Raw genomic sequence first — 20,114 nt, forward strand, 5'->3', positions numbered from 1 at the left:
CTGAGGAGAGAATTGAAAACCACTGACTGATTTAGTCAACTGTTCTCAATTGACTTAAGGCCATGCATTCGTTTTTCACAAGACACCATCACTGGCCATAGTCATATGTAATTCATAATGGCATAACACAACATATTAAATAAACTGGAATGATCTCATGGTTGCACAAAAAGCGCTGTGCATAAACCACACCCCCAAATATTCAAATGTGCTGCCTCCCGTACATTTTACTTATCACTAAAAGAGCTGTAAAGAACCTTTGATGAGCTCAAAGGGTTATTTGAGTCATTAGGTTTCCACAGAACCATCACCCATCCCAAAGAACCCTTGAGGAACCCTAATGTTTTAGTGTGTAAGTCTTTGGGGAGATCTCCCTAGGTGCTTGAGATGAAATATACACCGGTTTGAGGCAGATGTACAGTAGGTCACTCTATAGCAGTTTCCTGCTCTGCTGGGGATGGCAGCACATGTGGCAGAAATTACAGCTGTTTCCAGTTGTAAACTCAGAGAGGATCCAGCTGCTGTCAGCACCCAGTGGGCCGGCTTTGCTCACTCCAATCTTCTCCATTATTCCTAAATATATTAAGATGTGTTGAATAAGCCCCATTTCTCAGAGGGGCCACTGAAGCAATGTTTTCTGTTTGTTTTATTATAGACACAATGCAACCATAAGGTCTGTACTCGCGATTATGGGGTCAAAACAAATACAAGACCACAGTTGCTTGTTAAGCACTTGAAAGATGGAAAAAATGATGATCCGGTCAGAAAAAAATAGATTCAGTTATACAACGGGTTCTTCTCTTCTTTTCCTGTAATGGGGAAAGGACACATTGTTTTTTCTTCTGAATCCTAACCACCAGCATGATTTCACCTAGAGGGTTGAGTATATAATCCAACATTGAAATTATACCTGTCAAATATTGTACAGTAATAGTCAAGGGGAAAAGTATTCTCAGTGATGATTACTCCTGAAATTGATTGTAATAAAGCTCCCCAGGCTTATTTCAGACTCAGCGGAAGCCAGGCATTGGCTAATCTGTTCTCTGAGAATAAGATAATGACCCTCATATCAGAGTGAAGCCTCCACAATCGCATCAACCCAAGACCAGACCAGTCCTCTCAGGCCATGTGTCACGTTCCTGACCTGTTTTATGTTATTTTTGTATGTGTTTAGTTGGTCAGGGCGTGAGTTGGGGTGGGCATTCTATGTTTTGTGTTTCTATGTTTAGGTTGTTGGTAATTAGCCTTATATGGTTCTCAATCAGGGACAGGTGTTTGACGTTTTCCTCTGATTGAGAACCATATAAAGGTAGGCGTTTCACACTGTTTGTTTGTGGGTGATTGTCGTCCGTGTCTGTGTCTGTGCACCACACGGGACTGTTTTCGGTTTGTTCGTTTTATGTAGTCTATTCCTGTTCGTGAGTTCTTTCGTGTCTTTATGTAAGTTCCATGTTCAGGTTTCGTCTACGTCGTTTTCTTATTTTGTAAGTTATTCAAGTGTTCTTCGTGTTTCGTCTTTATTTAATAAATTCATTATGTCATCATACCTCGCTGCGTATTGGTCCACCGATCCTTCTCTCCTCTCCTCGTCCGAGGAGGAGGAAGAGCTAGAGAACCGTTACACCATGTCCGCTATTTAAAACCCAACCAATTTGCAGCGTTCGGGAGTAACAGAATACATGTAGCCTGATGGATTACAAAAAAAATCAGATTACATATACATTTGAAAAAGTAGATGATTACTTCTAGAATGACTTTAAAATTCAGAAAGGATGTCTGCGGGATTTTTTTTTGATGAAGTTGGCGAAAAAAATATTGGCCTCCTTTCTGTTTTCTCAATGATATTCAAATTAGCTTTGAAAAAATGCCTGCTTTAAATTTGTTCTGACTGAGCAAGTGTGACCAGAAATCAGAGACCACTATGATGACACATAATGTGTTTGATGGATCGCAGGAAAAGAGCAGGAATAGGCTTTTGTAAACTACAGTACAAGCAATGTCATCCAATGGTGCGACTGCAAACAGAGCAAAACGAGAGTTTATATTGGACAAATTCAGGTAGGTCCCTCCCCGTTTCTTTCCGTCTGCTTCCATTTAAGAAACGTTTTGCAACAGAATCGGCTGCAAATTATCAAATCAAATTATATTCGTCACAATACACATATTTAGCAGATGTTATTGCGGTGTAGCTAAATGCGGGTTGTTCCTATCTCCAACAGTGCAGTAGTATCTAACAATTCACAACAATACACACACATCTAAAAGTAATAGAATGGAATTAAGAAATATATAAATATTAGGACGCGCAATGTCGGAGTCGACATATCAAAACGTACAACAAAAACGTAAACAATACATTTTTCACATGCAAATACCACTTTTGGGAGTGCTCAAATCATTTATTTTTCAACTCGAAGCAATGAGCTCAATCATTCCATCATAAACAACAGAGTAGGCTAATTATTCCATAGTTTTGGGGTTATACTCAGGTAAAACAATTTGACTAATCTATATTTCCATATTTCTAAGTTCTATTTTTGAAGGGGTATTATATTAATTGGAATAACTGAAAATATGACTGACTGTTGATGTTTTTTATGTAAAGATATAGCCTAATCATATTATTATCTGTAGTAGAAAGCAGTGAAGCCTGCAAACACCAACCCATTAAGTAAAATGCAACGTCCATTTATGTACAGCTATGTAAACTGTAACACTAAGGTAACCTGCCTAAATGACTACTGACCCGTAGCACTCACGTCTGTAGCCATGAAGTGCTTTGAAAGGCTGGTCATGGCTCACATCAACACCATTATCCCAGAAACCCTAGACCCACTCCAATTTTCATACCGCCCCAACAGATCCACAGTTGGTGCAATCTCTATTGCATTCCACACTGCCTTTCTCACCTGGACAAAAGGAACACCTATGTGAGAATGCTTTTCATTGACTACAGCTCAACGTTCAACACCATAGTGCCGTCAAAGCTCATCAATAAGCTAAGGACCCTGGGACTAAACACCTCCCTCTGCAACTGGATCCTGGACTTCCTGACAGGCCGCCCCCAGGTGTTAAGGGTAGGTAACAACACATCTGCCACGCTGATCCTCAACACAGGGGCCCCTCAGGGGTGCATACTTAGTCCCCTCCTGTACTCCCTGTTCACTCATGACTGCACGGCCAGGCACATCTCCAACACCATCATTAAGTTTGCGGATGACACAACAGTGGTAGGCCTGATCACCGACAATGACGAGACAGCCTATAGGGCGGAGGTCAGAGACCTGGTCGTGTGGTGCCAGGAAAACAACCTCTCCCTCAACATGATCAACACCAATGAGATGATTGTGGACTACAGGAAAAAGAGGACCGAGCATGCCCCCATTCTCATCGACGGGGCTGTAGTGGAGCAGGTTGAGAGCTTCAAGTACCTTGGTGTCCACATCACCAACAAACTACCATGGTCCAAGCACACCAAGACAGTCGTGAGGAGGGCACGACAAAACCTATTCCCCATTAGGAGACTTGGCATGGGTCCTCAGATCCTCAAAAGCTTCTACAGCTGCACCATCAAGAGCATCCTGACTGGTTGCATCACTGCCTGGTATGGCAACTGCTCGGCCTCCGACCGCAAGGCACTACAGAGGGTAGTGCGTACGGCCCAGTACATCACTGGGGCCAAGCTTCCTGCTATCCAGGACCTGTACCAGGCGGCATCAGAGGAATGCCCTAAAAGCGCCAAGTCTAGGTCCAAGAGGCTTCTAAACAGCTTCTACCCCAAGCCATAAGACTTCTGAACATCTAATCAAATGGCTACCCAGACTATTTGCATTTCCCCCCCTTTTACACCGCTGCTACTCTGTTATTATCATCTATGCATAGTCACTTTAATAACTCTACCTACTAACTGGTGCCCCCGCATATTGACTCTGTACCAGTACCTCCTGTATATAGTCTCGCTATTGTTAATTTACTGCTGCTCTTTAATTACTCGTTACTTTTATTTATATTCTTATTCACATTTTTATTTATTTAAACTGCATTGTTGGTTAGGGGCTCGTAAGTAAGCCCCTAACCTAAAATGCACACACAATTTGATTTAACATTGATTTATCCTGCAATAGATGTAATATACATTTTTGTCTTCTTCTAATGCCTCTTAAGCAGGTTGACGTTTATTGGGATGAGTCTTGTCCTTGAAGCAGAACTGAGTGAGGCTTTTTGGTCTTAATTTAAGGTTAGGGTTAGGCATTAGGGTTAGCATTGTGGTTAGGGTTAAGGTGAGGGTTAGGTTTAAAATCAGATTTTATGACTTTGTGGCTGTGTCAGCTTCTAACCTGCACCTCTTAAGGGGAAATAAATCTAAAAGTAACTGAAAATAATGAGATTATATGACTGAGTTTGGGTAATCCAACAGTTACTGATAAAAAATTTTGGGCATGTAACTAGTAACTGTAATGGATTACATTCAGAAAGGAATATACCCAACCCTGCCAATTTGACAGACAGTAAAAAAGTTCAGCCATATATAGCCTAAATTGATCCTGCCCATTGGACCTGTTAATAATCTGGAATAGATCTCAGGACCAGGGAACCAATGCCCTGATTCATTAAAAGAGGTGTGCAGAAGCATTGCCCTTTCTGTCAGACAGTGTGCTACCTTCCACTGTGAGAGAAACTCCTCTTGGGAATTCATGCTTAAGAGTGCAGAAAACTGTATGTTATCTTTTTGACAGTTGAGCTGTTTTACWTTCCTTTCGTTTMTGGAAGATCCCTTTGAGACATAAGATGGTTCAAAGACCAGCTTGCAGTGTTGAAGCAGACAGTTTCAGAATCAGAGAGAGGTCACATGCACATCCTTCCTGTCCTTTCCCTCTAATTGGGTTTCTAGTAGAGGTCTTTGCTAGAAAGTCTATCTATATAGTCTAGTCTAAGTCCCAGACCACCCCTGTCTAGTCTGTCCTCTAGCTGTGTGCTGTGTGGGGTGTGCTGCTATCTTGCTGAGATTAAGTCTTCTCTCCTGCCAGGTCTTGAAGTGGGTGGAGGAGACAGTGCAGGCCCTGAAGGTTCACCTGCTCTCCTCCAATCATGACAGCGCTCAGGAGAACCACTGGGAGGTGCCCTTTGACCCCAGCCTGAAGGAGGTCACTGTGTCACTTAGTGGGCCAGCCCCTCAGATCGAGCTCAGGGATCCCCTTGGTACATCATGCTTTCATTATCTATTTTCGCTGTATAGATAGCAAATAACTTTGTCAATACTTGAGAATAATACTATATATCCATCAGTGGAGAATGCTGAGGGGAGGACGGCTCATAATCATGGCTGGAAAGGAGCTTGTGGATTCCACTCCAGCCATAACCATGAGCCTGTTCTCCCCGATTAAGGTGCCACCAACCTCCTGTGATATCCATGTTGCTGAACATTAATGTTATTTAAAATTTTGAAATTATATTGTTATGTCTCAATTGCCTAGGTCACACTGTTAGAGTGGAGCAGGGCCTCACAGAGCTGCTGAATATCCCAAACTCTGCCCGTGTTGTCAACCTGAAGTTCCCCCGACCTGGAGCCTGGACTCTGAAGGTACTGTACAGTAGATCCTCCTGACGTGATCATCCTGCATTGAGAATGAGATAACTGCTTTAGTCACCTCTGAGACAAAATACAACAACTGAATGTCCTGTCTATGTCCAGGTGGGCTGCGGTGGCCGCCACACTCTGAGAGTTACAGGGGTCAGCAATCTGGACTTCCGGGCTGGGTTCTCCAGTATACCAGTGTCTGAGTTCAACCATACCAGGGAGAGACCCATCAAAGGTAATGTGTGCATGCAATTTTATATCTTTGTATGTATACGTGATTGCATTGAATAACATTTCGCTCCCCTCCCCTTCCAAAGGAGTTCCAGCCCATGTGTTGCTGAAATGTACAGGACTGAAGCACCCAGGTCAGCTGACTCACATGGAGTTAGTTTCAGGTTCAGGACGCTCCTTACGCACCCTCCCCGTGCCTCTGCCCTCTGACAGGGGCAGCCAAGGACTCTGGAGTGTCCCAGAATTTCGCACTCCTTCCCAAAGCTTCTTCCTCAAGGTGACAGGGAAGGATGAGGAAGGATACCGCTTCCAGAGGTTGTCCAGTGTCTCCTATACAAACATCATCCCATGTAAGAGATCCCTCTCCTCAGTCTCCTCCCTAGTGTCTCCAAGACAGACCTAGTCCTTTGTGTGACCTCTTCCCTCCTCTCTTTTTTGTCATGACAAAGATCCCCCAGCGGTGAGCATGCCCAAGGTGGTGAACGGCTTTTATATGCAGCCCGCTATGATTGGCTGTTCGGTAGAGAGCGACGTTCCCTATAGGCTGAGGTTCACCAGGAGTGGAGTTGCTATTGGGGAGGAGAAGTTGTTCCAGTGAGTCTCCGTCTGTTCTGTTTGTTGAACACACTATAACACACTATAACACACTATAACACACTATAACACACTATAACACACTATAACACACTATAACACACTATGAACACAATATAACACACTATAACACACTATAACACACTATAAACACACTATAACACACTGTAAACACACTATAAACACACTATAACACACACTATAACACACTATAACACACACTATGAACACAATATAACACACTATGACACACTATGGCACACTATAACACACTATAACACACTATAACACACTATAAACACACTATGCACAACACATATGAACACACTATGACACACTATGGCACACTATAACACACTATGACACACTATAACACACTATAACACCCTATGAACACACTATGCCACACATAACACACTATGAACACACTATGCCACACTATAACACTATTGTAAAGTGGTTGTTCCACTGGATATCATAAGGTGAATGCACCAATTTGTAAGTCGCTCTGGATAAGAGCGTCTGCTAAATGACTTAAATGTTAAATGTTAAATAACACACTATGAACACACTATAACACACTATGAACACACTATAACACACTATAACACACTATGAACACACTATAACACACTATGAACACACTATAACACACTATAACACACTATAACACTTGACTTGCCCTCCTTTTGGATGGAATAGCCATATGCACTCAATACCCACTGTAAAACAGCTAATTAGGTCATGGGGTATGTATGACACAGTGCACTGTTTGCAGTTACCAGCTCTGCAAGACATTATTGCCGATAGACTCGGTTGCCTTTTATTGCTGCATCAATCAGGAGACGGGTATACACAGTAGATTTTGTGTACATTACGCATTCGATTGTGTCATCTTGGAAAATTAACAAAGGATTATTTCTTTCTCCCTCTGTTCTGACACTCTGTTTTGAATTACATACATGAAATAATGCCGACCTCTGACGAGAGGTATTCGCTGTGTGTCTGTGCCAGAGAGGCTAATTTGTCAATGGTGTAAGACAGTATCATGTTCCAATCATCACTCACCTGCCAGCGAACTGTTCATGTGTCTCAGGTTCTCTGGCAAAGCATTTTGGGAAATTCCACATGCCTCAGGTGAGGATGAGGGTCCGTACGAGTGCATCGCTCAGAGCAGCGCAGGACTGGGACGAGCGCTCACACAGCTGACCGTGAGAGGTATGTCAGAACACACACACACACACACACACACACACACACACACACACAGATCACTTACAGTACTGTAGTAGCTAGTTAAAGCTTTCCAAAATACTTATCTTATTTATATATTGCTGATACCACTTTGAAACAAAACATGTAATTCCAAATGATTCAATTGACAGTAAAATTAACTGTTTTGTCCCTGCTCGTAGTGTGTTGTTTGTCTCACTGTGTTGACTGTGTTTTCCATGAGACAGAGCCTCCTCCGGTGCTGAAGGCCCCACTGAACGTGAGCTCTACTGTGGGGGCTGTGGCTGTGATRGCCTGCCAGGTGGAAGGCTCCATGCGCCACAACCTGACTTGGCAGCGGGCAGGCCTCACTATCTTGGCCCACTCCGGGAGGGTCAGGGTCCTGCCCAACTCCTTCCTGGAGATCAATGAGGTGCAGCCCCAGGATGCCGGACAGTACCAATGTGTGGCCACCAATGCCAACGGAGACAGCCGAGTCACAGTGTGGCTGCTCGTCCCAGGTACTGTAGCTCACCGCACTCCAACCACACTGTACCGATCATCTGCTTAAACACTAAACACACCAGGGCATCCTCCATACCTCCTCCAGGCCTCTGGCATCTGCTTTCCATTACTGCCTTAGTAGCATGACTGGCCCCATCTAATTATATTGATACATTTTTTATCCACTTCTCCAAAAACGCTCCCAGTCAGAACATGTTTCAAATCAGTCCAATTGATGCAAGTCGAAAATTGCAGCTTCTATGATGGGCATGGACTCAGATGCTTGTAATGCGTTTGCAAAGGACAAACAAATCTGAAACATGTCTCTGACTGTGATCCGCTGTGATCATGATGTCAGGCCCTCCTGGTCAATCACGCTCTGCCCCCAGACTAGCAGAGGTTTACCACTGCTTAGCCATGATCTGCCTGTAAGAAATGATTACTCATTCAAACATGACTGGGACATGAGTCATCAGCTCTTTCCTATGGATCCTCTCTGTCTCTCTGCAGAGGCCCCTTCTGTGGTAGTCAGACCCCAGAGACAAGCCTTCTCCAGGGGGTCTGAGGTCCGCCTCGTCTGCACAGCGACCGGCTCCCCCGCTCCGCAGCTCTTCTGGAGTCATGGAAACATGTTCCTCACTAATCGGCCAAGGTAAAGGAACTCTTAGCCCACTCAACACCTACACRACAGCAGCTGCAGAGAGTTGTTTGATTCTATTTTAACAGCCTACCATGAATATACAAATGTCACATCTTGTTTGCTTCATTTTACAGTTACAGCTAACCACAAACTATATTATTCCAGATTTTTGGTCAATTTACGTGATATGGCTGCCAATAAATACATTTTCAAAAGAGATTGGACATACTTGGACATCTAGTGATGAATTTCACCAAGACACCTGTATTTGTAATCATCTAAATCAATTAAAATGAATTCCCATGACTGATGTCTGTCTTACATAATACAGGATGAGTATATCCAACCATGGAGGTCTAACAATCAGAGATGCCCTCCCCGAGGATGCTGGGAACTACACCTGCCTGGCAACCAACGAGGCTGGAACCGCCACTCAGACTGTGTCTCTCAATTATGCAGGTGGGTAGAGATGTCTATCAGTTCCAGTCCTATTATAGGTTTAGTGAGATAGCACTATAAAGGCTATGATGTGGGCTTTCCATTTCAAGACTAGTTCTTTACCACTTTTACCCCACGCATATATTTTCAGTTCAGAGTAGGCTCACTTTTGAATGGTTTCTGTGAGAACTTTTGTTGAGTGCTGTTTGAATTAATGTCTACCTGATCCATCGTGTTTGGGCTATGCTATCTAGCTGTGAGGAGAGCTTAGATTGACAGTGGCATATTTCCCCGTCTTTCACAGTGGGTTATAGCTTCCCTGTGTTGGCAGGGTTGACAGTCCTCAGGATGTATTTTTAGCTTTGCTGTTATTGACTGCTTGACAGAGGGCACAGCACTGATGGACCATGGCAGCTTCTCCYTGGTGTGTGCTTGTATAATACTCACTTTTGTCTGGGAGTGTCATTTTGAACAACACTGATCTGTCAAGACACCATGAAGCTGGCTCTGGCAGGATACATCATCACATCCTTTCAGCTGTCTCTCTCTGGGCTCCTGTAGAGCTTGTCCCTGTCACGTCTCTGCAGACGTACAAAGCGTGTGAAATGTCAGACAGCGATACTTCTATTTTTACCTCCTGTCTGGGCCGCTGCCCAATTGACTGAATTCAATTCACAATAATTTGCTATTCTGATCACTTATAGCATTGTGAGCACATCTGACGATTTAGTAGATAATACAAAACGTTTTGATCATGTTTATTATTTAAGCTTTATCTTGGTTCACCCTTCCTCCATACAGAGGAACCAAGTATCTGGGTGGTGAAACAGGTTGTGATGGTGGCAGTTGGAGGTGATGCGACTCTGGAGTGCCGAGCCACCGGAGTTCCTCTTCCTCTGGTCAAATGGTCCAAAGGTAAAACACTGATCACTTGCGGGATACGTTGCCAATAGTACACTAGATAGGATTATATCTAATCACTTGTTTAATCTGTTATGATAAATGACATTCATTAGGTCGGTATTTGTCTGTGTGTCCTTTTCTTGTCATTTCTCAGGTGATCTACAGGTGAGCTCAGTTCCTTTTGCTGAGCAGGACGTGCATCACGGGACGCTGCAGATCCGAGGGGTGCAGGAGATGGATGCTGGGGAGTACAGCTGTGTGGCCAGTAACCCTGCTGGAACCTCGTCTGCTACTGTGTTCCTGGAGGTCGGAGGTGAGGGCAGCCATTTTAGGCTTACTGAATTAATGCCACTTTCAGATAACCAGTAATAATGGTAAGACATTTCATCCTTTATCTAAACCAAGCAGGTGTAATACAGAATATTGATGTATTTTGAACAGAGTAGTTCTATGTCCTTTTTATACACTGTATTTGATTATAGAGAACTTCACGTTGATCTCCCACTCTTTCTTCCACAGCGGCCCCTCTATTCTCAGAAACCCCAGTTGACATGACAGTGGATGTGGGGGAGAATGTCACGCTGCCCTGTGTAGCCCGTGGTTTCCCCTTGCCTACAGTTACCTGGCGTCTAAAGGATGGTAGAGCGATCATCTCTGAAGCATACAGCAGCGGTGGCACGGTGCAACTAGAAACAGGACATCTCCTGATCCAGGGTGAGTCTTATGTCCCTTTCTCACTATTCTTCTTTACACTATTACACTATCCCACTATCCCAATAGTGAGTTCCTTACCAAAACAGCAGGCACCAAAGAGACCACAGCCCTCCATTGGCACCAAGTGGGTGACTGGCATGGCTGACATTCTTTGGGTTCATAAACATAGAAGAGGTGGAGCACCTCAGGTCAGGATAAAGCTGGCACTGCTGAATGAATAGAGCGTCTCCCCTTTCTCCCTCAGCGAGGGGAACTGAGGCGCTTTGAGGGCCTTAGAGAATTGACAGAGACTTTAATGTCAAGTTAGGGGTGAGTGAAGTTCAACTGTATAATGTGGATATAATATATTTTGGACCATGCCTTGGTCAGAGAGGGAGGAAGGGAGGGAGAAACAGAGAGAAGAGAGAGAGAGAGAGAGAGAAAGAAAGAAAGAGAGAGAGTGGTTGGTATATCTATCCACAGCTCAGATCCTAAATGTTTCTAGGCTGGGTTCTTTTTTGTTGGGGAGGGAGAAACAGTAGTATTTGCATGACGAAGTGGAATTCCATCACTGGCCCCATCTGTGTCTATGTGCTGATCTGATTGTCTTAAATGGCAGCAGATGTTTCTGTCTTTACCCGGTATTGTTTAAAGAAAGAGAGTCCTGTGGTCTCTTTATTAATGTCTCAGATATGTAGGCTACTTATAGTACACGCATTGGACAACTTCGTTTTCACCGTTTACTCTTCACATGAGTTGACATCAGCCATTTAGAATGTAATCATGTTTTCATTTGTCATCATGTGGTCTAAGTAAAATATACTGTTTAGGACATGTTATATAGGCAGCTATACTACATTGTGTCTAATTGTATTGATACATTTTTTTATGAATCCTAATGACATTATAAATAAACTAAGAGATGATTGAGACAGAGTTGATGAAATCTTAGAATGATTCTAGCTAGTATGCACTTGTCTATTCTTAATTCCATTACTTGCACACGTAACCTGTCTCATACTGAGGTTTGCATGGAGATGCCATCCTATAAGTGGAATCTGTATTTATTTGATCATGATAACAGTATTCTCAGAGTAACTATGCATCTGTCCACAGATGTCTGGTTGGATGATGAAGGCCTGTATGTCTGTGAGGCCAAGAATCAGTTCGGAACCATCAGGACTGAGGCCAGAGTCAGTGTCAGTGGACTGGGTATGAACTAGTGTTTGTGTTCAGTCTTACATTTCTCTGCTGATAGATAACACCAGTATCCATTGCTGCCTCTCCCCATAATAGTTTCAGTTTGATCCTACATTATTTGATCAGCTGCTGCTTTGTATTTTGGTCTGTCTGCTCATGTAATGATATCCTCCCGTTTTGTCCAACAGAGCCCCCTCTTTTGGCACATGGTGCCCCAGTCATCACCACTGGGATTGGTCAGTCCTTGAGCATACCCTGCATGCTATTGGATGGAATACCCCTGCCAGAGAGACACTGGACCCACAATGGAAACCAAGTGAGGATGACCTGTCCTGAATAATCCTACATTACTACTTCTCAGAATGTGTGTTTATCATTGCCTAAAATTATCCATTGCTGTTCCCTAGCTGCAGCTGAGTGGCAGGAAGTTCCTGAGGAGCGATGGCAGCCTGTACATAGAGAGGGCACTCCCAGAGGATGCTGGGATGTATGTTTGCACTGCGGTGAACGTAGCCGGGTCGGTCAACACATCAGTCAGCCTGGAAGTCCACGGTGAGAGGAGATACGGTTTACAGAATGGTCAAAGGGCAGATCCTCTATAGTCATGGACCATCTAATTAGCGTAGGAATGTGCTGACTATTACTATGGRAATACAACATATTGAGCAACTTGTAACTTGAGCACCCTGCGGTGTTATAGTTGAGAGAGTGTTTCATATACTGCATGCTTTGATGAAGTCATTTTGTCCATAGACAATAATGACAGATTAGGGTTCATCAACAAGTTGCAATGATGATGATTTGAGCTAAATCCAGTGATAATTCTGCTCCCCTTGTTGTCCATGCTCAGTAGACAGCTGTACTTGTGACCTACTTTCCCAGTGCCCCCAGAGATCAGCGCTGGTCCATACCACTACATAGCCAACGAGGGTGTGGCCATCACCCTGTCATGTGAGTCCAGCGGAGTTCCCAAGCCAACTGTTGTCTGGTCCAAGGTAGGATGCTATGCTTTCTTCTCTGAAGCTATTTTTTCTTTAATGATGGTTTTGGCTCCATCATACGTGTGACAAATGGCCTTTGACAAATCGCATAATTTAGCACAAGGGAATCTAGTGGGGATTGCAATCACAGCCCATCCATCTTAAGATGAATGGCCACTAACATCATGTAAATAACCTTTAAACTAATATAACACTTGTGTATATATTATAAGGCTGCCTGTGTCAAGGAATGTTTATTCATAGCCTCGTTCCATACATTCTCAGATTAATACACTAGAGTCAAGTAAATTTATATTCTTGTCAGGTGAAAGTGAGTCTGCAAAAGTCATTTTGTGTTAAAAAAAGAAGGGGAAGTAGTACCCTGTGTGTGTGTGTGTGTGTGTGTGTGTGTGTGTGTGTGTGTGTGTGTGTGTCCTTGCGTGCGTGCGTGCGTGAGAGAGAGAGAGTTTAGTTTGGGAAGGGGGCTCGGCTCTGTAATTATAGCAAGCATCAGAAGTGAATTTGGGCATTGAACCTTTGGCCTAGTTATGTGTCCCAGTGCTGTTGAGTGTGTATCTGGGCCTCACTCTGCCTGCTCTTCCCTCAGGGAAGGGAGCCCATGCCCAGAGACAGGTCCTCCCCCCAGTCAGACCCTGATGGCTTCCTCCATATCCTCAACCCCACTGCAGAAGATGCAGGCATATATATTTGCACAGCCACCAGTGCAGTGGGCTACACCAGCCGTGAGATCAAGCTTAGTGTCAACAGTAAGGGCTGCACATTAACTTACAGCAAAGGCTGTCCAGTGCGTGATGTCAATGGCCTCTCTCCAAAGTGTTTCATTGATAGAGGAAGTACTGTGTAAAAAAKAATCATAAGGCATTTGACATGTTTAGATTACAAAAAGTTGTATGCTTAAGAGCAGACCTGCCTCTGTAAAAATAGAATGTTTCCCTTTCCCACAGCCAAGCCTAAGATCGTAGGTGTGAGTGGTGAGGAGAACACGGTGAAACTGGCTGCTGAGGTGGGCTCTGAGGTCATCCTCCCTTGTGAGGTCCAGGGCAGTCCCTCTCCTCTGGTCACATGGAGCAGGAACGGCCAGCCAATCCCTCCAGTCACTGCCTGGTAAGAGGAAGACCCATGGTTACATAAGAATGTAGCAACAATGCAGTGAAATGGTAATAGGCAATAAAAGGTAAGTTTCTCACCATACCAAGGCGATTACTTTACCCCTGACTTAACTGACCAACCTTTTACAAGGGACACTGATTGAATCCGGCTGCTATCTAAAGCAGACGTTAACTGTTGGATTTAGTGGTGCCTTTTGAAGCGGCAGAGGCAGCAGCCTGGCGCTGGGCTGTGTGTTGCGTGTGTGTAGTCGTATGGAACAACTTCTCTGAGGAAGAACATATGGTTACACATGACTCTCTCATCCCTGAATCTGTGGTCACTCAGCACAGGCTTCACTGTCTGGTGGAGTCTGTCTATAGGGCACAGACTAGAGATGACAGTGAAACCCACATGACCAGTCCCTATGTCTCTGGAGGAACTGTATGACAGTGTTGTTGAAGCTGTTGAAGCTGTGGTAGTGGTGGAATGAGGATGCTTATGTGGGGCCAGGAAGGAGTGGGGGACAGGGAGGGAKGAGAGGGGGAGGGGTGTGCAGACGGGAAGTAGGGAGAAGACTGACAGAAGAAGATAAAATAGTACAGCCTGTTTGACGTCTGGCTCCCCTGTGGATCTTCTGCCATAAAAGAGCATGTCTTCTCCTTACTCTTTACCAGCCCTGGCTGTCTGATGAGAATAACACACCTCCACCAACAACCCCTTCAGCCCTCAGCACTGGAGCGGACAGATGCATTCTCTCCATCCAGGAGTCTATCTGCCCCCCATCCTTTGGCCCAGCCGGTGTGAGCAGGGAGAAACTGATTGTTTTGAATAACTCAGTCAGTGGGTGTTCTGAGTGTCTGCTGCCGTAGCCCTGTTCTTCTCCACCACCTCCACCGCAGGCCCCAGCGCTGCAAACAGACAAACGAGAGAGAGAGAGAGAGAGAGAGAGAGAGAGAGAGAGAGAGAGAGAGAGATGAGAGAGAAGAGCGAGAGAGAAGAAGAGAGAGAGAGAGAGAGAAGAGAGAGAGAGAGAGAGAGAGAGAGAGAGAGAGAAAGAGAGAGAGAGAGAGAGAGAGAGAGAGAGAGAGAGAGAGAGAGAGAGAGAGAGAGAGAGAGAGAGAGAGAGAGAGAGAGAGAGAGAGAGAGGAGAGAGAGAGAGAGCAAAAGAGAGAGAGAAGAGAGAGAGAGAGAGAAAGAGGAGCAGAGGAGAGAGAGAGAGAGAGAGAGAGAGAGAGAGAGAGAGAGAGAGAGAGAGAGAGAGAGAGAGAAAAAACAGCGAGAGATAGCACAGCTGGAGAGTAGAAGAGCGCTAGCCCACACTGGGTCAGTCGGGGAGGCTAGGGAGCTGCACTCAGACCTCTCTGATAAGCCCAATTTGTCCCAGTCAGCATGTATACACAGATGAGGCTGTATGTTGGGTCCATGTCTCCAGTTTGTGCTCAGCTCCCTGCTCTCTACTAAGGTGACTTAGAACTGCTTTACTTCTCAGTAGAGACTGACCGCTGCTGCGCCAGTCATTCAGTTTCTATGATGTATGCTACTGGTTGGGTTTGGAGCAGTAGGGGGGCAGAGTGTTTCAGCCACATGTGCAGTGTTGAAATATAGGGCTGTTTGTGGTTCCAGATCATTTCCAAACATGTTATTGATATAATTTTAGTTGCTTAGCAGAGAAACGTATAAATCTCAGAGCATTGTTTACATATGTGCATATTATCCATTTCTGCAGCTGGGTGTAGTTCTGCTGGGGATTTCAGTTCAGTTGAGAAGTTCAGTTACTATTATGCAATGTGAATGGTATTATAAAAGCCAGAACTACACAGGCATGTACAGCACGCACACATGCACACACTCACACATATTCACAAAAACGTAAACAGGGTTGAGGATTTCCAGTGTGACTCCACTGTGAGTAACAGTGTTATACTCAGCCTGACCTCTGACCTCTCTCCATGTCCAGGTTCACTGTGCTGCCTTCTGGCTCTCTGAAGATCACCGATGTCCGACTGATTGATAGTAAACTTTACACCTGCTCAGCAGAGAATCCAGCCGGCAACGTGTCCCTCAACTACAATTTACACATACAAGGTATCTCGTTATGGATTCTCACTTTGTAGGTGCTATGTGAACTTGAGATCTGACAGCCTTTTTCACTTCACTGTTCAAGATGAAGTCATGCATCTAATAGATATCATGAGACACAAATCTTGTTTGTTTCTTTCCCAGTTAAGCCCAAGATCCAGGCAGCTCCGTCCCTGCTGAAGGCGCTGATAGGCCAGACGGTGGTTCTGCCGTGTGTGGTTCAGGGGGAGCCCAGCCCTGAGATCAGCTGGTTCCACAACGGACGTCCTGTCGGGGCGAGGGACACTGCAGCCCTCAGAATCCACAGGGCCAGCCTCACTGACCAGGGCACCTACAGCTGTGTGGCCAAGAACACTGCTGGACAGGATACCATGGAGGTCAAACTGGAGGTGCTAGGTGAGGCATCTGATTCATCAATGATGCAGCTTTTCTCTCCTAATATACTGTACATCTATTTATTTATCCATTCATCAGATCAGCCCAAGCACTCCTCGAACAATTTCCACAGACTGATACACAATAGTGTCATTGTCAATAGTGTTGAAAAAGGCTCACACAGAACTGACTGTAACAGTATACGTAAAACAGATATTTTCCAGTTTTACATTGAGGAATGTTTTGGACTTCTAAACCCTTTTTAACATTGTGAGTTTGAGCTTCTGGGTTGTACCATTGGATTTGTCTATTTAGTCTGCAACCGTAGATACCAAGTCTCTGTGACTAACGGAGGCTGAGCTAGAGCGGTGTTTGTGTGACAAGGGCGGATCCCGAAGGGGCCCGGGGCCGGGTCTTTTTAGAAAAATGTCTGTAGAGTCCGAATGGTTTGAGCTACAAACTATCTATGAAAAGCTAAGACCAACACGCACATGTTTTGCTCTATGATGTTCACAAGCTACACAAGACCCATTAGAAGGTAAGGGGTTCTTCTACATGGGAAATCACAGGACATGGCAGAGGTGGGACCAAGTCATTGTTTTACAAGTCACAAGTAAGTCTCAAGTCTTAGCACTCAAGTCCCAAGTCAAGACAGGCAAGTCCGAGTCAAGACCGTCAAGTCTCGAGTCAAGTCTCAAGTCCTAAACTTTTAGTTTCGAGTCCTAAACAAGTCACATTTGGTGAAGAGAACATTATAATACCATTTCATATTTTTAACAAGAGTAATAGTTAGTTTATTTCATTTACGCAAATCATGAATGCTTTAAAAAATATCTCTATATATATCTCTATACACCAATTTTTGCTGGGCTCTCGGGACTGATATGGTAAAAGACAGAATAGACAAGGACAGTTGTCTTTGGAGGTGCTTTCTCTGGAAGCAGCATCATATGGTCACAATGAAAGTGCAGCTCATGGGGATGTGCAGGGGTGTCATGCACCCCCAAAATCTGAGGAGGCACAAAGAACTTTATGGCTGGGTGGTGGTCTGGAAGGGGGCTAGGCCCCCCGTTTGTAAATGTGAGAATTTACCTTTTTTTAACCTTTTTCCTGCAATCTAGGCTTATTTTTCTGCATATCTAAGCATTCCTCTTGAGCTGTCTCCATCTTCCTGACTGGTGGTTCTTTTTTWWAAGAAATTAAACATGCTTCTCTGCATCTTTGCTCAAATCTGTGTAAAAGATTGAAAGGAATGTAAGTCTTATTCAGTACATTTAGTTACTGCTCGCTTTTCTAAAGTCTAACAACCTTGCCAGTAGGCATGCCAGCTAAGATAGTTAGACAAGCTAACTAYTCTAACTTGATTGATAGGCTGAAATAGCTTATTGTCAGCTAGTTGTGAAGTTGTCAGATGGGAACATATCTGGGCTAGCTAAAGCCAACTTCATAAAATTGCTAGGTGGCTATAAGTACAGTATTACAGAGAGAAAAAAAATATATATATATTTTTTATACAAGACAAATCTGAAGGGGCACGTGACCCTGTACCCCTTATGGGCATGACGCCTCTGGAGATGTGTGCAACTTACTCCTCAGCCTGAAGTGTCCCACTTGCTCCAGCGAATTGCTAGCTTTTCACTTGGATCCGACTGGTAAGATGCTTTAGGAGGGTGGTCACGTGTGCTAACAAGGCAGAGGTCCAGGGTTCGAGCTTCGTGTGAGCTGAATCCGGAGGAAGTGGTACTCGCTAAGCAAGCAGCGTGAKGTCCTTTAAACAAGCAGCCCTATAAACTCCATTCTATTTGACAAGAGCATGGGTCAGTAGGTTAGTGGGTGTTGATTGAGGGGATATTTGACCTTAGAGGTCAGCTTAAGCTGAGGGAAGGATTAGAGGAAGTCAAAGCTGGAGGTTAACGAGTGAGTAGGGGTCAAAGGAGACATGACTCACATTGTCAGGGTCAGTAGTACAACATCTTCACCCCACCGCTAGAATTAACCCTAGCACTCATGTCTTACCTACTACTCTAGCTGAACATTAACACTAAAATCAAGCCTATATCTTATAGAAATCTCAACCTAACTTTGACACATATTATTTACAGTAGCCTTTATAACCCATGACGCTAAATAAACCCTTTGTCTTATTCCCTGTGCTGTCCTAATGCTATATCCTTTATCCTTTACACAGAGGCCCCGTCCTTCGCTGAGCCTGGAGATGCCATCATGGAGAAAGTGTCTAACAGCAAGGTCACCATCCCCTGCCCCGCCGAAGGTAGGATAAGATTTATTTATGTATGTTTTCCGGGGTGATTTGCGATAGAGGGAAACACGTCTGGTGTCAGAAAAAATACACAATTTACACAGCCTGACCAAAGTGAACAAATCCGGTGAATCTTTTTCTGGTAATGTTTGGATGGAACTGTTTTGTTTCATCATTCCCAGAGCTAGCTCCATATTAAATGTAGGACAAGGTGTGGATTTATCTAGCTACCTTCAAGGCATTGCTCTGCTTTCTCCATAGGGCTTCATTTGTCTGTGGAAACAAATGTGTGTTTCAATACCCCTGCTATCCCTATGGTGTGCTTTCATTCTATTGAATACAGTTTCTGTCTCTATTTTAACATCTTGGTGAAGGGGGAGGTAGCACGCAGCATGGCTGAGAAAATGTGTGTGTGTTTGAGCATTCTTTCTTATGCGTGGGCCCATTGAACTTCTTGTTGATAGGGTATTTAAATAGGTGTTCAAATCAAATGTGATTTGTCACATGCAGGTGTAGACTAACGGTGAAATGCTTACTTACTGGCCCTTCCTAATGTGTAGAGAAAAAAAGAGAAATAATATAAATATAATAACATGAGGAATAAAATACAACGAGTAATGATAACTTGGCTATATACACAGGGCACCAGTATCGAGTTGTTTGTATGGAGCCGTGCCATGGTAACGGGCATGTTTGAGAAGGTGAGGAGTGGGCTAATACGGACATAGCAGCAGCTGGAACATCATTCTGCCTGAAGATGTGGCTCAGCGGGCCACATCTGCTTTCCTCTCCGCTCTGCGAGGGGGCCTGCTGGGAGAGGAATCCTAATTACAGGCTGCTGCTGGCAGATAATAGACAGAGATATCTGGGGTACTCCTCTACTGAGTAGGCTGGCTCCACTTGCCCTCATTGTACAGCTTAGACAGGCAGCCACACTGTTACCATTACAGGGTAACACCCCAAAGAACTCAAAACAACCCCAAACAACCCCCCAAAAAACAAACAACCCCAAACATGAACCTGAAAGAACCCAAAAGAACCCCAAAGTACCCTAAACAATCCAAAAGTACCCTAAACAACCCAAAACAACCCCAAACAGGTACCCAAAACAACCTAAACGTACCCAATACAACCCAAAACAATCCAAAAGTACCCAAAACAACTCTAAACAACCCCAAACAACCATAAACAAGTACCCCAAACAACCCAAAAGTACCGCAAAGTCACAAAATACCCAAAAGAACACACAAGCACCCAAAAAGTACCCAAAAGAAACCAAAGGTACTCAAAACAACCCCAACATATGCAAAACAACCC

General features: G+C 44.3%; 1 protein-coding gene across 1 annotated transcript in view; it reads left to right on the forward strand.

Annotated features, from left to right (window-relative positions):
* LOC111958140 (hemicentin-1-like) overlaps window positions 1-20,114 on the forward strand; it is a 76,307-nt gene that overhangs the window by 15,782 nt on the left and 40,411 nt on the right. The window contains exons 5-25 of the mRNA XM_023979324.2: window positions 5,028-5,199; window positions 5,475-5,581; window positions 5,693-5,813; window positions 5,896-6,159; window positions 6,259-6,403; window positions 7,500-7,621; window positions 7,864-8,136; window positions 8,630-8,771; window positions 9,091-9,218; window positions 9,999-10,112; window positions 10,255-10,413; window positions 10,620-10,814; window positions 11,910-12,005; window positions 12,182-12,309; window positions 12,401-12,545; window positions 12,876-12,988; window positions 13,581-13,740; window positions 13,939-14,098; window positions 16,041-16,168; window positions 16,307-16,558; window positions 18,726-18,809. Coding sequence (XP_023835092.1) covers window positions 5,028-5,199; window positions 5,475-5,581; window positions 5,693-5,813; window positions 5,896-6,159; window positions 6,259-6,403; window positions 7,500-7,621; window positions 7,864-8,136; window positions 8,630-8,771; window positions 9,091-9,218; window positions 9,999-10,112; window positions 10,255-10,413; window positions 10,620-10,814; window positions 11,910-12,005; window positions 12,182-12,309; window positions 12,401-12,545; window positions 12,876-12,988; window positions 13,581-13,740; window positions 13,939-14,098; window positions 16,041-16,168; window positions 16,307-16,558; window positions 18,726-18,809 — 3,208 coding nt within the window. The remainder of the gene's footprint in view (window positions 1-5,027; window positions 5,200-5,474; window positions 5,582-5,692; window positions 5,814-5,895; window positions 6,160-6,258; window positions 6,404-7,499; window positions 7,622-7,863; window positions 8,137-8,629; window positions 8,772-9,090; window positions 9,219-9,998; window positions 10,113-10,254; window positions 10,414-10,619; window positions 10,815-11,909; window positions 12,006-12,181; window positions 12,310-12,400; window positions 12,546-12,875; window positions 12,989-13,580; window positions 13,741-13,938; window positions 14,099-16,040; window positions 16,169-16,306; window positions 16,559-18,725; window positions 18,810-20,114) is intronic.

This window comes from Salvelinus sp. IW2-2015, linkage group LG33 (genome assembly GCF_002910315.2).
Source record: "Salvelinus sp. IW2-2015 linkage group LG33, ASM291031v2, whole genome shotgun sequence".
NCBI classification, from domain to species: Eukaryota; Metazoa; Chordata; class Actinopteri; order Salmoniformes; family Salmonidae; genus Salvelinus; species Salvelinus sp. IW2-2015.